Source organism: Musca domestica, unplaced genomic scaffold, assembly GCF_030504385.1.
Source record: "Musca domestica strain aabys unplaced genomic scaffold, Musca_domestica.polishedcontigs.V.1.1 37, whole genome shotgun sequence".
Lineage (NCBI taxonomy): Eukaryota > Metazoa > Arthropoda > Insecta > Diptera > Muscidae > Musca > Musca domestica.
The window spans coordinates 4,332,286-4,348,806 of NW_026712321.1; the positions used below are offsets into that span (position 1 = coordinate 4,332,286).

The 16,521-nt window shown below is 34.9% G+C and overlaps 1 protein-coding gene across 12 annotated transcripts in view; it reads right to left on the minus strand.

Annotated features, from left to right (window-relative positions):
- LOC101901237 (heat shock factor protein) overlaps window positions 1–16,521 on the minus strand; it is a 38,145-nt gene that overhangs the window by 16,682 nt on the left and 4,942 nt on the right. For all 12 annotated transcript variants that reach the window (XM_059126217.1, XM_020035055.2, XM_011292175.3 and 9 more), the window contains 3 exons: window positions 2,883–2,991; window positions 2,274–2,808; window positions 1,280–2,201 (listed from right to left, as the gene is read on the minus strand). In XM_059126217.1, the coding sequence (XP_058982200.1) occupies window positions 1,280–2,201; window positions 2,274–2,808; window positions 2,883–2,991 (1,566 nt within the window). The remainder of the gene's footprint in view (window positions 1–1,279; window positions 2,202–2,273; window positions 2,809–2,882; window positions 2,992–16,521) is intronic.

Below are 16,521 nucleotides of genomic sequence, written 5' to 3' on the forward strand. Positions count from 1 at the left end.
GGTTGATAAAAATATTGGGATGTGTGTAACTTCAAGATAATCGCACTCTTACATCACATTTTATAAGATTTATAATTTTTCAAAATTTTGACCCTTTGTGGGGGAAGTACTTGATGGAGTGTACCGATATTGTCCATTTTCGCACATGACCTAGCACTGATGCAAATATTACGATATGCAAAGTTGAAGCAAAATCGGATTAGCCTTTCACTTTCTGTACAGTAAATTATTTTCTTTAAAAATCTTGACATTTTGTGTGGGAGGTACCAGAAGGAGTGGACCGGTATTGCCCATCTCCGAACTCGTTCTGAGTTTGACAATAATATTACGATGTACCAAGTTTGGATAAAATCGGATACTCCCTTCAAGAGTTATCGTGCGGACAGACGGCCAAATATCCTGAAGCGGATATGGTTTAAAGAGACCTAGGGTCCAAAACCGTTATATTGATGAGCCACGTTTTGGCTGTATCAAATGATATATGCCTTCTGTAGCCATATGGCTGAGGGTATAATTATTATTAAAAATCTTCATTTGGCAAACCGATCAGAAGTTTCCTTCAATGAGTCCTTAGAGGGTTAGAGGTCACAAACATGTTCCCCAGAGGGTTATCAGTGAAATTGCCAAAGACACTGTATACCTAAAATGCCAAGATTAAGAGGAATCTTCCGACTCCAAATCATCATCAAATTGTATATCAATTTTTGTGATTTCTTGATAAAGGGACCAAAAAGTCCCCTTAGACAAGCCGTCAGCTGGTTAATATATTTCACAAACTTGTTACTCTAAAGGTCATCAGGAGGATTACTCAAAACCCTGTGTACTTCAAATACCTCATTTACAAGTAATCTTTAAATTCAAAATTGAACTTTAAAGTTTTAAATCACTTTTTTTGTAATTTCTTGAGAAAGAGGTCAAAAAGTCCCCTTAGATATATCATTAGCGGTTTAACATACGTAACAAACTTGTTGCTTGATTGGTTATCAGAAGTTCTACCAAAGACACTCTGTACCTATGACATCTTGATTCTGAGTAATCTTTAAATTTCAAATAAAATATTTTAAAATTTCGAGCTGTTGTTCGTTCTTGAGAAAATCACAAAAAGTCTCTTTTTGGAAGTTGTTAGAGGGTTCATGTAGCTCTATACTTTCTTTCGAAATATAACATATTATATATACTAACAAATTTACCCTCGAAGGGTACTCAGTAATATTGGTAAGTACCCAAAATGCCTGCTTACTTTCAAAAAAAATATCAATGCTTCTCATTTCCAACTAACCTCAAATATTTCAGCTGGCATATCGTTGGTAATGAAATTTGATGGATTGTATAAATCATTGTTGGTGTTCGTGGTGGTGGTGCCAGCTGTCAAGAGATTATTTTCAGTGGGTGATACACGTGCACCGCTGTTGCTGTTGTTACCAGCAGCGCCTTGGCTGAGGGATGGGCTCTTTAGCATGTAGTTGCCAGCACCATTTGTGGCCGATGATTGACGTGATTCCTCACTGAGATTGGGTGAAATCAAATTGGGATCGGGTGTCATGCCACCACTGCTATCGGGATACACATTCAAAAAGATCAAGGGATCCAAGGGTTCATCTTCGGATTTAATTTGTAGGGGTTGGGGCAATTCTTGGGCCTGTGAGAGCATCTGCTGCTGCTGCTGTTGTTGTTGCTGCTGCTGTGGTCTTTGTTGTAAACGTTGTTGTTTGGGTTTTGTGACATCACTGTTGTTGTTGTTGTTGCCCTTGGGTGATCCTGAGCTCATGCTGTCTGGAGAGGCAACCATTTCCTTGCGTCTTTGACGATTCTTCTGCCGTAACATTTGTGTGCGGGCCATTTCTTCGGCCCTTACCATGGGTGTGGTCAAAACATTGTCATCATTGTAGTTGATTGGTGGTGCCGGCGGCTCTTGGGGATGGGCATCTGGTACCTCGGTAATGTGATAGAAAATATTTGAACCATCTGTGGTATTGACGGCTTGAACCAACTCCTTTTGGTTGGACGATGATGAGTTATTGAGGCTGGGACTTATGTAGCCCAAACTGGCATCATCACCGCTTTGATTGGAATAGTCATAGTTTTGTGACAACAAGCTAACGCTTGAATGGGGACGTTCAATGTGTTGTGGTGAGGCAGCTGCATCTGGCTCTGTGGTGGTTGGGGTTGTTGAGTTCTGGCGAAATGGACTACCGGATGTCCTAAGGAAATTCAATAGAAAAAATGTTGCAATTATTATTTAGTTTTGTTGCAATTGTTTTTGACAAACTTACATTAGATCTGGTTCAACTTCCGATACCTCATCCAATAGCTCCTCGCCCAGTTCATGTATGACTGGACCACAATCCGATTCCGATTCACTGGCCTTGCGCAATTTCATCTTATCGGGTGTGTCGTTGATCATCAATTGCATGTGACGTTTTACGCCGGTCATATTCCGCTGCGGCTGGACAATTGTTATCAGGAATTGTATTAATTTATTGACAATCTGCTGTTGTTTGGCATGTTTCTGGCGCAGCGAAGCAATTTCACGCCACAGGGCCTCATTTTCCTGTTTCATAACCGAAAAACGTGAATCCAACGAATCCTGACGCCCCCTCATGGCCTTGACATCTTGCAGAACCTTATTCACGGCTTCGGGTTTCATTGCCGACTTGTCATCCACGGACTTGGTTGAGGCAATTTTACGTTTAATATGTTCCAAGAGATATGGACAGTTGCGCTTGAAACAGGGATGGGTAAATTCCATTTCATCACGATCGAATTTCAGGCCACCATTATCGATGGAGGTGATTTTGTGGAAACCATCTGTCAGGGAAAGGGAGGGAAATATGTATCAGCGAAAAGAGTGGAAAGGCGGGGTTATTTAAGGCTTTACTTACACATATTCAACTGTCGTATGAACGAGGCCATGTTGTTGTGTTTGTAATTGAGTGGCAACAATTCTCGGGCGAATTGTGCCTGATTTTGTATTATGAAACTTCTTCCATCCTGCAAAGGAAAAGAGAGGAAAGAAAACATTACAAAAAATTAGTCAGAAGTTTGAATTGAATGATATTGAAATATATATTCAGGGTGAGATAAAAAAATTGAAACCAACTTCCGAAAATTATTCCAGTGACAGCTCATTATAGAGCGTAGACCGACGTCAAGGAAGTGGACGGAAGAAAACAGCAACATCAGCAGAAATGGTTCGAAAAGTAAAGAAGCCACATGATCGAAACCCGCGTCGCAGTGGCCGAAAAATGGCTCGTGAGCTGAACATATCGCAATATTCCATTCCATATACCATTGAAATTCCAAAAAGTCCAAGAGCTTACAACGCAACAGAAAGAAAAATGGACTCAAAAGAGTTAAAAATTAGCTTCGCAAGTGGCCGAAAGTGGTGAGCTGCCGAATTTGGTTTTCTCTGATGAGAAAACATTCGTTGTCCTGCAGTTTGTAAACACTGCAGGACAACTGGAATAAACAAACAAAATGATCGTGTTTACTTGCCAAAGAGGACAGCTGATATGTGCACCTTCGGTTGGCCAACCAAACCTCAAGTGCTGGCCATGGTGATGGTGTGAGCCGCCATAACAGCCGATGGTCGCTCTCCGCTCGTATTAATCGATCGTGGCATCAGAATAAATGACGAATATTATCGTAAATGACGAAATATAATGGACTCAGCACCATTGCACTCTGCACACACCACCCAATAATGTTTACAGAATGAGGTTCCTCGCTTCATTTCCAGCGCATAATGGCCATTAAAATCTCCGGATACCATTCCGTTGGACTATTGTGTCTGGAGTATTTTGGAAAGCAAGGCTGGCACTAAAAAATACCAAAGTATCGATCACCTCAAGCAAGCGCTTCGCCGGTAATGGGCCAAAATACCGCAGAGCCACATTCGGACAGCGTGTGACGGTTTCATTGGCCGTTTGAAGGCCATAATTCATGCCAAAGGTGATCAATTCGAACAAATCTAAACTTATTCTAAAATTTGATGCTATTTCTGTGTATATGCGATCTTGGTCATCTAGAGCCTAGTTTATGGTCGTCTGTTGCAGAGCAACTTTTGGCCCTCTATAGGAGTCTATCATCTCGCTATCTTTAGGAGACTGCCTTCTGCTCATATAGAAGAGACAAGCTGTCGCGTATAAAAACTCCCTTCTGGTCGTCTATAAAGACTTCTTTCTGGTCGTATATAAAGACTCTCTTCTGGTCGTCTATAAAGACTCTCTTCTGGTCGTCTATAAAGACTCCCTTCTGGTCGTCTGTAAAGGCTCCCTTCTGCTCGTCTATAAAGACCCCTTCTGCTGGTCGATAAAGACTCCCTTCTGCTCGTCTATAAAGACTTCCTTCTGCTCGTCTATAAAGACTTCCTTCTGCTCGTCTATAAAGACTTCCTTCTGGTCGTCTATAAAGACTCCCTTCTGGTCGTCTATAAAGACTTCCTTCTGCTGGTCTATAAAGACTCCCTTCTGCACGTCTATAAAGACTCCCTTCTGGTCGTCTATAAAGGCACCCTTCTGGTGGTCTATAAATACTCCCTTGTGGTCGTCTATAAAGACTCCCTTGTGGTCGTCTATAAAGACTCCCTTGTGGTCGTCTATAAATACTCCCTTGTGGTCGTCTATAAAGACTCCCTTGTGGTCGTCTATAAAGAGTCCCTTCTGGTCGTCTATAAAGACTCCCTTCTGGTCGTCTATAAAGACTCCCTTCTGCTTGTTTATAAAGACTCCCTTCTGGTCATCTATAAAGACTCCCTTCTGGTCGCCTATAAAAAATCTCCTCTGGTCGCCTATAAAAAATTCCCTCTGGTCGTCTGTAAAGACTCCCTTCTGGTCGTCTATAAAGACTTCATTCTGCTCGTCTATAAAGACTTTATTCTGCTCGTCTATAAAGTCTTTACTGATCGTTCATATTGGACCCCCTTCTGCTCATCTATAAAGACCCCCTTGTGTTGGTCTCTATAAAGTCTTGACTGGTCCATAAGCAAACCTTCTGCTGGTCTATAAGGACCATCTTTTGGTAGAGTATTAAGACTCCCTTTTGGTCGCCCAGCTCTCCGTTTTTGTATATTCACAAATACTTTCCAGAAGAAAACTTTAGAGCATACTTATAGGCGCATAATTTAAATGACTAAAAAAATAACAGACAAAAGCCTTTAAATATGAAAATGAACATATAAGTAGAAGACCCGTGTATCGACGTTTTGAAAATGTTCAAGGAATTCTTGTAACCTTAACCCTAAAGCGAGCCACTAAAGGCCCATTTTGGACCTTCTCAAAATATGGCTAAAAACTTCCTTGAGACGGAATATTTAAATAGAATATTTTGATAGGTTACGATTTTTTACCTCCTAAGAAACCAAAATACATATTTTCAGATAAATTAATTGAAAAATCGGGCCAAAAATCACGCAATAACTAAATATCAAAAATTTAAGCACACCTTAAGGAGCTAAAAAATATTATTGGTATTATACAATTCGTTCAGTATGAAAATTAATATTGGTCCAAGTTATCGTGTAGTCCCCCACAAATACGAAAACTGTTCGATTTCGGCCGATTTTGCCAACAAATTGGGTTCTTAATGAGCAACGATCCCTCTTTGACAGCAGTTTTAAACAGGTCCGGGTTTATATTTTTTTTGCATTCTGTTTTTTTTTTATGGAAAACATTATAGATCCGATCATTAGATTCCTTTTCTAATTCTTACCAGTCATATTCTGAAATTGTTTTCAGATTCTTTTCCTTGAAGAATTTGAATATAATTTATTTAATTGTTTAAAATCGTGTGTGTGTTCTTTAATTGCCCCCGGTTTCTCTTTCTCCCTCGTCTATCTCTGGCAAAAAGATGGCTTGAATTTAATGGCTGTTTGTCTGCCAGCCGGCTAATGAAATAAATGTATTCAAAACAAATATTTGTTTGCTGGCTTGTTTACGACACATTTACCGGCCACGGCGGAGGAATACCAACAAGTGCCAACAAACAAACAAAAAAAACTTTGCAAATTTGTTTGACGCTTTGAAAATCTATTTTTGGATTTCAACCACTACATTGTTGCTATGTGGAGGATTGATCAAAACCGGGTGTTTTATTTAAATTAAATTTTGATGTAGAACACACTGATAGTGAATTAGGAGTAAGGGAAAGGGGCTTCGTAACAGAAAACAATCAAAGGGGGGAATTTCCGGAATTGGAAGAATGAGAGGCAGTGAAGTTTTGACATTAATTCACCTCAAATCGTTGGTATTTCTTTGAAGCTGGAAGACACAACGAATTTGGAGTCATGAAAGTAATGGTGAATTATATGAATTATATTCTCCTCAATTTTGGTTGATTCCCGTTTCAAAACTAAAGCTCAACTGGGACACTAAATGTGCGTTTCCTTTTGCTTTGCATTTTAGAATTTCAATCCTCCCCACAAAACAATGTCTGGGGTATTTACACAAAAACACTAACAAAAAGTAATCTGAAATTGCAAATACATATTAATTTATATAATCTCTATGAAAAAACGATAACAAACAATAAACTATATAATATATAAATTAAAAATTGTTTTGTGTGTGTGACTGTTTTTCAGCAACGGTTGGGGCCTGTTTTAAAATTTAAGGTAGGTATGAATGTTTTCACCACACATCTATTGGCACCGCTCAACCAATGTATGAATAAATGTAATTGACCTTTTGTATGTAGTATTGTTTTCATCGTGTCTACCTCTATTCGCAATTACGACAACGGCGACAATGCCGACGATTGTGAACGAGAGACAAGACTCTGAGAGAGAGACCCCCCCCCCCCCTTATTGTGCCGCCGACGACGAGTGATGTGCAAATAAAAGTAAAAGTGTAAAAAAAAGCTCACCACTTGAAATCAAATAGAAACGAAACCTGTAAACTCATATCAGCAAATATAATAATGAGTGGTGTACAGCAAATACACACACACATACATACATATGCATTGCTGCATGCAAAAAAATCTATGATAATGGGATGACGTTTTTATTAGTATACACTTTGAAAGAGTAACAATCACAATAGCAACAACAACAAAAATCCAATCAAATAAAGGCAATCACAAAATAAAAACGATAAACGACATTTGCGGCAGTTTTATATTACATTGTACACATCAGAAAATCTGTCATCTAGTAAGGGGAAAGATCTCGCTCTCTTCGCCTCTCTCAATATGAAATATTTATACACACAGCCAGACAGACATTTGATCGGTCACCCACCACCACTTACTCATTTAGGAATATTTTCTTTTTAGTGTTTTTTTTCTCTTCTCTGCTGAGATTTATTTTATGAGCAAAGAAGTAAACAAAAAATTAGGGAGAAAAAAGAAAGAAAAAACAAAACGAAATTTAACGAAAGGAAAATAACAATATTTTTTGTTACAAAGCTCACAAATAATAGTATTTTGTTGAGCAACGAATAATTGGATTTAGTTTTTTTTTATTTGTTGCTGTTGTTGTTTGGTATTTGCAATTACGCATACAGATGAAAGTAAAGTTGATAAATAACAGAAAGATTTATTCCCAATATAAAGGCAAGTTTACACATAATGTTAATCATATGTAAAGTGTCTGGCTTCAGTGGTGGGATATTTATATTATACATTTTCATAGCATACTTTTAGGGGCTAATATTTTTTTTTTAAATTGGAACACTAGACTGCAGGAAATTGGGGGAATTGCCTTACAGAATGCTGTAAAAATGCTTAATATAAATAACAACACTAAACTGACGATAAGTATGGTAGGTCCGAAATTTTTCTCTCCACCAAGTGAAATCTGGAATTATGGCCCAATCGGTTATTTTTAAAATCCTTTCAATTTTGGGAATTCCGTTATATGAGTGCTATACCTACATTGCATACCGACTACCGAATATTGCTACCGGAAGCAAGCGTTGATCTTTCTAAGTATTTATAGGCCTTCTGGCGTGATTAAAAAAAAAAGTTTAGAGGCTTCCTTTCAGACGTGGATTTTTTTAAAGAATTTGAAGCCTCTTCAAAAGATTTCTGGCGCGAACTTTTTTGAAGCATATTCAAAAGATTTGTGACGTAGATTATAAAAGTACTATTTCGAACCCTCTTTTAAAGAATTTTTTTTTGAAGAATTTTGAGACCTACTCTTTCAGTCGTGGATTTTTTTTAACAAATTTGAAGCCTTTTCAAAAGATTTTTGGCGTGGCCTTCAGGTTTGGGTTTTTTTTTAAAGATTTTTGAAGCGTCTTTTAAAGCCTTCTGGCGTGGTGTTTTAAGACCTTCAGGCGTATATTTTTTAATGAATTTTGAAGCCTCTTTTAAGGCCTTCTGGCGTGGGGTTTTAAGACCTTCAGGCGTGGAATTTTAAAGCCTCTTTTAAGGCCACCAGCCGTGTTTTTTTTAAGAATTTTGAAGTCTCCACAAAGCACTACAGACGTGGGTTTTTAAAAGAATTTTCGAAGCCACCTTAAAGAAATTCAGACGTGAAATTTTTGAAAAATTTTGAATCTTATTTTAAGGCCTTCAGGCGTTTTGTTTTTAAGAATTTTGAATACTATTTAAAGGCCTTCAGGCGTGTTTAGTCTTTTTAAGGGCTTTCAGGCCTCGAATTTTTAGAATCTTTCTAAATGCTTTCAGGCGTAAGTTTTTAAAAATATTTAGAGGTTTTCTAACAGCCGTTCGGCGAAGATTTTAACAGATTTATTAGAGATTCCTTTAAGATTTTCAGGCGCGGATTTTTAATGTATGTTCTTTCTAAAGACATTCAGGCATAAATTTTTTGAGGAATTTCTAGCGAACTAATAAAGGCCTTCAGTCGAAGATTTGTAATGAATTTTTAGAGATCCCCCTAATGGCTTTCAGGGCCTTCAGGCGAGCATTTTTTGAAGGATTTTTAGAGATATTTTAAAGTGGAATTTTTAGAATTTTTAGAGGACCTTTCGGGCGAGTACTTTTTTAAAGAATTTAAGAATTATTTTAAAGTCCTTCAGGCGTGGAATTTTAAAAGAATTTTAAGATATTCCCTAACGGCTTTCAGGGTCTTAGGGCGAATATCTTTTGATGGACTTTTAGAGTTGTTTTTAAGTGCTTCAGGCGTGGAATTTTTTAAGAATTTTTATAGACTCCCTAATGGCTTTCATGCGTAAATATTTAGAGACTCTCTAAGAGCCTTCAGCGAAGACTTTTTGAAAAAATTTTAGAGTTATTTTAAAGTCCTTCAGGCGTGGAATTTTTGAAAGAATTTTTAGAAATTCCTTAATGGTTTCCAGCCGTATATATTAAGATATTCTCTAAGGACCTTCAGGCGAGGACTTTTCGAAAGATTTTTAGAGTTTTTTTAAAGTCCTTCAAGCGTGGAACTTTTAAAAAAATTTTAAAATTCCCTTAAAGGCTTTCGGGAGTAAATATCAAGAGACTTTCCAAGGGCCTTCAGGCTATGCTTTTTTGAAGATTTTGAGAGTTTTTTTAAGTCCTTCAGGTGTGGAATTTTTAAAGAATTTTTAGAGATTCCCCAATGGCTTTCGGGCGTAGATAATTAGAGATTACCTAGTGGCTTTGAGTCGCAAATTTTTTTAGAGAGAATTTTAGAGCCTTTCTACAGGTTTTTTTGCTTGGATTTTTAAAGAATATTTAGAGTGGATTTTTAAAGACTACCTAATGACTTTGAGTCACAAATTTTTCGAGAGTTTTTAGATTCTTTCTGCAGGTCTTTACGCTTGGATTTTTAAAGAAATGTTAGGGTATTTTTAAAGGACTTTACGAGTGGTTTTTTAAAAAATTTTTATTCTTCCTAAAGGTCTTTACGAATGGATTTTTAAAAAACTTTTACCCTCCATATACTGAATTGGATTTTTTAAAGACTTGTTAGAGTCTTTTTCAAGGGCTTCAGATGGGGATTTCATAACGAATTTTTGAAGTCTTGATGGATTAAAAAAAATAAAGACTCGCCAAAGGCTTTCAGACGTTGGTTTTTATGAAATTGTAATAATTTTTAGAGATTTTTTAAGGCCTTTAGGCGAGGGTTTTTTAAGGAATTGTTTGTCTTATCTCTAGTTAACTACCGGATGACATTTTAAATTTTATCGTGATACGGAATTTTTGGCTCATCTCTAGTTAAGTGAAAACTTCCGGATGAAATTTGACATTTTTTCCAAAGGTAGAAACATATTTTCTCCTTGGCGGATGATCCCCGATACCCGGATTTGGATCCAAGGTCGGGTCTAAGACCCAGGTTAGAACCGGATCCACCAGAAGACTAAAAAAAGCGGTTTCCAAAATGCTGCAACGTGTGTTACTATCCTTCCTGTATCCAGAGATATGGGATATCTCATATCTTCATATAAAAAATCTTTTTGGAAATTAATTATTGAATATCGAAACTTTCCATTATTAACGACATTTCTTCCATAAGACATATAAATAGATTTTAATTAACATCTATGTAATTTCGAATTATCTAATTATCGATAACAAAACACATAAGCTTTGTTACATTCATCTTTTCTCCGATTAAATTACCAGTCAGTTTGTATGCCTGCTAGTCTGGGTCGGTTATAGCTTGCCGCAAAATAATAAAATCCAAATATATTATCCAATTAGAATTGTAATACAATTTCATTTAATTAACAAATGAATTATGTATTTTTTTTTTTTTTTGTGTTTTGATTATTTAATAATAAATTATTATATCGCTATTTTGTTGGTGCGCAATCACAAAGTCATTGAATGACCCACATACACAGACAATACCTATCAATAAAGAATATAGAATTTCATATTAATTTATTATCTTGTAATAAAATATAAATATATATTAAATATATCTACAGTATTATTATTTCTTTAAATATTTTTTTTAAGCAACACCTTTCTCTCACATAGGGGTTATGTTATGCGTCAAAAACAGATATTCTGACCTCAATATCGGGTTTTTGTGGTTATTTGTTTTTCTCATGTTTTTTTTTTTTTTGTTCTTTAATTTGTTTTCGAGTTTTACAGTCGGATGGTTTTGGTTTTGCAAAGTCACCGACTGCTGTTGTTTTGTGTAAACACAGGAATGGTTTCTTTTAAAACACATTAAAAATGATTTCTTTTTCCATAATATTTTTGGTTTTATAACTTGTTTGTGATAAGAAGAACAAAAAAAATCTAACAATGTTTGTAAAAATGTTAGAAATAATCATATTCAACCAATGGGAATGTGGAAATTTTTCTAAACCAAATATATGGTCAGACAAAAAATAAAACAATTTTTAAAATGGGCTTTCTAAACCAATCACACAGAGTTTAAAATCCAATTAATTTAACCGACTGAACCGAATGAATAATATAGAGCTGCTTCGACTATTTGCGATCCTAGTCCAGTTTTCGGGGAAAAATTCAACTTTAAATAAAAAATAAATGTGAATTACGTCATATTTATGGATTTATATGAATTTGCTCGAAACTACTGAAAATTTAATTTTGACTGTAATTTTATATTTTTTTAACATGGCGTTTTGTATTCTAAGAATCGCCTATTTTTCAAAAAAAAAAAAAAAAAAAAAAAAAAAAAACATATATATATATATAAATTTATATCTTAATCTGTATCTATTTAAATCAAATGGAATTTGAAATTCCAGTCTGGCTATAAATCTATTGTGAGTTGTGTTTAAGAGAATTATCCATCCAAAATCCTAAAATTGCTTGATTTTATTTATATACTGGTATCTAAAATAATTAAATACCCTTAACTCCATAACCAAAGTTTAATAAATTGTAGCATTAATTTAATTCGCCTAAAAGTATGCTTTACTTAAAGCTAAATTCCCATCTGAAACGGCTTAAATTAAATTCCTAAAAAACAAATTAAATTTCAGGCGTGGATTTTTAAAAGAATTTTTAGAGTCCTGCAAAGGGCCTTCAGGCTTTAAAGAATTTTTAGAGTCCTGCAAAAGGCCTTTAGGCGTGGATTTTTAAAAGAATTTTTAGAGTCCTGCAAATGGCCTTCAGGCATGGATTTTTAAAAGAATTTTTAGAGTCCTGCAAAAGGCCTTTAGGCATGGATTTTTAAAAGAATTTTTAGAGTCCTGCAAAAGGCCTTCAGGCATGGATTTTTAAAAGAATTTTTAGAGTCCTGCAAAATGCCTTTAGGCATGGATTTTTTAAAGAATTTTTAGTCTTTCTCCAAAGGCCTTCAGGCATGGATTTTTAAAAGAATTTTTAGAGTCCTGCAAAAGGCCTTCAGGCGTTGATTTTTTAAAGAATTTTTAGCCTTTCTCCAAAGGCCTTCAGGCTTGGATTTTTAAAAGAATTTTTAGAGTCCTGCAAAAGTCCTTTAGGCGTGGAATTTTAAAAGAATTTTTAGAGTCTTGCAAAAGGCCTTCAGGCATGAATTTTTAAAAGAATTTTTAGAGTCCTGCAAAAGGCCTTTAGGCATGGATTTTTAAAAGAATTTTTAGAGTCCTGCAAAAGGACTTCAGGCGTTGATTTTTTAAAGAATTTTTAGTCTTTCTCCAAAGGCCTTCAGGCGTTGATTTTTTAAAGAATTTTTAGTCTTTCTCCAAAGGCCTTCAAGCGTTGATTTTTTAAAGAATTTTTGGAATCTTGCAAAAGGACCTTCAGGCGTGGATTTTAAAAGAATTTTTAGAGTCTTGGAAAAGCCCTCTGAGCGTGTTTTTTAAAATAATTTTTAGAGTGTTTCAAAAGGCCTTTTTATAGAATTTTTAGAGTCTTTCAAAAGGCTTTTGGGTCTGGATTTTTAAAAGAATTTTTAGGCCTGAATTTTAAAAGAATTTTTAAAGTCTTTCAAAAGGCCTTTGGGTGTGGATTTTTAAAGGAATTTTTAGGCCTGGATTTTAAAAGACATTTCAGAGCACTTCAAAAGGCCTTTAGGCGTGGATTTTTAAAAGAATTTTTAGAGTCCTGCAAAAGGCCTTCAGGCGTGGATTTTTAAAAGAATTTTTAGAGTCTTGCAAAAGTCCTTCAGGCGTAAATTTTAAAAAGAATTTTTAGAGTCTTGCAAAAGGCCTTCAGGCGTAAATTTTAAAAAGAATTTTTAGGCCTGGATTTTAAAAGAATTTTTAGAGTCTTGCAAAAGGTCTTCAGGCTTGGATTTTTAAAATAATGTTTAGGCCTGGATTTTAAAAGAAATTGTAGAGTCCTTCAAAAGGCTGTCAGGCATGGATTTTCAAAGAATTTTTAGAGTCTTGCAAAAGGCGTAAATTTTAAAAAGAATTTTAAGGCCTGGATTTTAAAAGAATTTTTAGAGTCTTGCAAAAGGTCTTCAGGCTTGGATTTTTAAAATTATGTTTAGGCCTGGATTTTAAAAGAAATTGTAGAGTCCTTCAAAAGGCTGTCAGGCATGGATTTTAAAAGAATTTTTAAAGTCTTGCAAAAGGCCTTCAGGCGTTGATTTTTTAAACAATTTTTAGGCTTGGATTTTAAAAGAATTTTTAGGCCTGGATTTTAAAAGAATTTTTAGGCCTGGATTTTTTAATTAATTTTTAGGCCTGGATTTAAAAAAAAAAAGAGTCTTGCAAAAGACCTTCAGGCGTGGATTTTTAAAATAATTTTTAGGTCTGGATTTTAAAATAATTTTTAAAGTCTTGCAAAAGGCCTCCAGGCGTTGATTTTTTAAACAATTTTTAGGCTTGGTTTTTAAAATAATTTTTAGGCCTGGATTTTAAAAGAATTTTTAGGCCTGGATTTTAAAAGAATTTTTAGGCCTGGATTTTTTAATTAATTTTAAGGCCTGGATTTTAAAAGAATTTTTCGAGTCTTGCAAAAGACCTTCAGGCGTTGATTTTTTAAATAATTTTTAGGCCTGGATTTAAAAAGGTTTTTTAAGTCTTTCAAAAGGCCTTTAGACTTATTTTCTTTAAAGAATTTTTATTCTATCAAAAGTCCTTAAAGCTTAGTTTTTCTTAAAGAATTTTTAGAGTTTTTCAAAAAGCCTTTAGACTTGGTTTCTTTAAAGAATTTTTATTCTATCAAAAGTTCTTCAAACTTGGTTTTTTTTAAGAATTTTTAGAGTCTTTCAAAAGGCCTTCAGGCGTAAAATATTTAGTGCTTTTAGAGGCTTTCTAAAGTCTTTCAGACGTGCATTTTAGAAGAATGGTTCAAAGACAACATAAGAACCTGTAGGCGTGGAGAAAAGAAGTTTAGAGTATATAAGTATTTGGTGTGGTTTAAAAAAATAGACTTGCCGGTGTGTGTAATTTGAAGAATATCACATTTTATAAGAGTTGGAATAATTCAAAATTTTGACCCTTTGTGGGGGAAGCACTTGATGGAGATTACAGATATTACTCATTTTCGGACCTGACCTAGCACTAAAGGTCATAGGCATTTATGCAGCAAAAATCATATCATAGAGAGATAATTGTTTTATATCACAATGACACACATTTTTTTTACAAGAACTGCCAATAGATGATGGCAATTTCCATTAACAAATAAAAAAAGCAATCAAAAATATATTTTTGCTTGAAAACCATAACATTTGATTAGATGATACCAAAAAAATGCCATTGATTAGCGTCATCCAATTATTAATCTAAAAATAAAAAATTGTATCAAAATAAAAATAAAGTCAGGCTACATTGTTTTGCATAAAATACACCCACACAAAACCATTTATATTTTTCAAAAAAAAAAAAAAAAATATCAATATTATATAAGGGCATAATGCAGTTTGTTTCTTTGATATTGTTAGAGAGAGAGAGATAGGGACCAGGGTAGGGGCGAAAAAGAAGAACACGTGAAAATGGCAAAAATAAAAATATGATGAATCATTCTGAAAATTGTAATAAATAGCTGCGCCTTAAGTGAATAGGAAAAACTGAGATATGCCACAAGAGGCGTACGTGACCAGAAATATAATTCAATATTTGCTTGAATCATAACCTTAGACAATAGTATTATTAAAAAAAAAACGTCTGCTTTAAAGGGTGATCTTTGAAAAGAAAAGGAGATGAGATCTATTTGATCAGGGAGTTGCATTTTCAGACATTTTGTAGGAATTATAGAACTACATAAATATTTAAATTTAAAGGGTCAATTTAAATTGATATTTTAATCGGATATAGTTTTTATACTCTACACCACATAGGGGTAAGGGTATTATGTCTTTGTGCATTTGTTTGTAACATGGAGAAGGAAGCGAGATAGACCCATATTTACATTTGAGGATCATAGAATCACTTTCTGTGTCGATTTATGTATGTCAGTCCGTCCGTACGTCCGTCCGTGTATTCTTGTGAACAAAATTCAGGTCGCATTTATTATCCGATTGAGATGAAATTCTTCAAACAATATTTGTTTGACCCAAGGACGAACCCTATTGAAATAGGTGATAATCGGATCAGATTTGAATATAGCTCCCATATATATCTTCAAACGATTTCTGGTTAATTGTGCACCAAATGGCCAATATACGTCTAAATGACCTGAATTTTGAGACATCCAACCGAATTCAGTCTAGAAGTAAGTACATCAAATTTGGTGAAAATCGGTTCAGTTATAACTATAGCTCCGATACATAGGTTTCATCCGATTTGGTTTTTAAGTCATTTATATTCTCTTTCGTGATAGTTTATTAAGACATCTCGGGGAAATATATCATATTTAGAATATAGATTTATATTATTTTGGTCATTCGCAAATGAATTGGATTTCTTATCTATTTGACGTAAATTCTTTGGAACATACACAAAATTATTTTGTTTCCAAGCTCAAAATGTCTTTTTTCAACTCAAACCAAAAACCCTGGTGGTTTTTTGATAAATTTACAAATATTTTAATGAAATCAAGCCATTGCGGAAGAAAGTGGGCTTGAGAAAGACAGTTAAACTATTATGATATCAAAGACACCTCTACGAAAGTTCGAATCATGGTTTTTGAGGAGAGCTATTAAAATCATCAAAATACCGAATATAGGGAGGTACCATTACATGGGGGCTATACGAAGACGTGGACCTACACAGACAAATTTTTGCCATATGCAGTAGCATCCATTACAAACTTCAAATACCAAATATGAAACAATTCCGGTGAATAAAGTCGCTAAAATCGTCAAAATACCGAAAATCGGGAGGTGCCGTTATATGGGGGCTATACGAAGGCGTGAACCTGCACAGATAATTTTCTGCCATAGGCTGTAGTATCTATTACGAACTTCAAATGCCAAATTTGAAACAATTCCGGTGAATAATGTCGCTAAAATCCCCAAAATTCCGAAAATGGAAGTTACCGTTATATGGGGGCTACACGAAGATGTGGACCTGCACAGACAATTTTCTGCCATAGGCTGTAGTATCTATTACGAACTTCAAATGCCAAATTTGAAACAATTCCGGTGAATAATGTCGCTAAAATCCCCAAAATTCCGAAAATGGAAGTTACCGTTATATGGGGGCTACACGAAGATGTGGACCTGCGCAGACAATTTTCTGCCATAGGCTGTAGTATCTATTACGAACTTCCAATAACAAATTTGAAACATTTCCGGTGAATAATGTCGCTAAAATCATTAAAATACCGAAAATA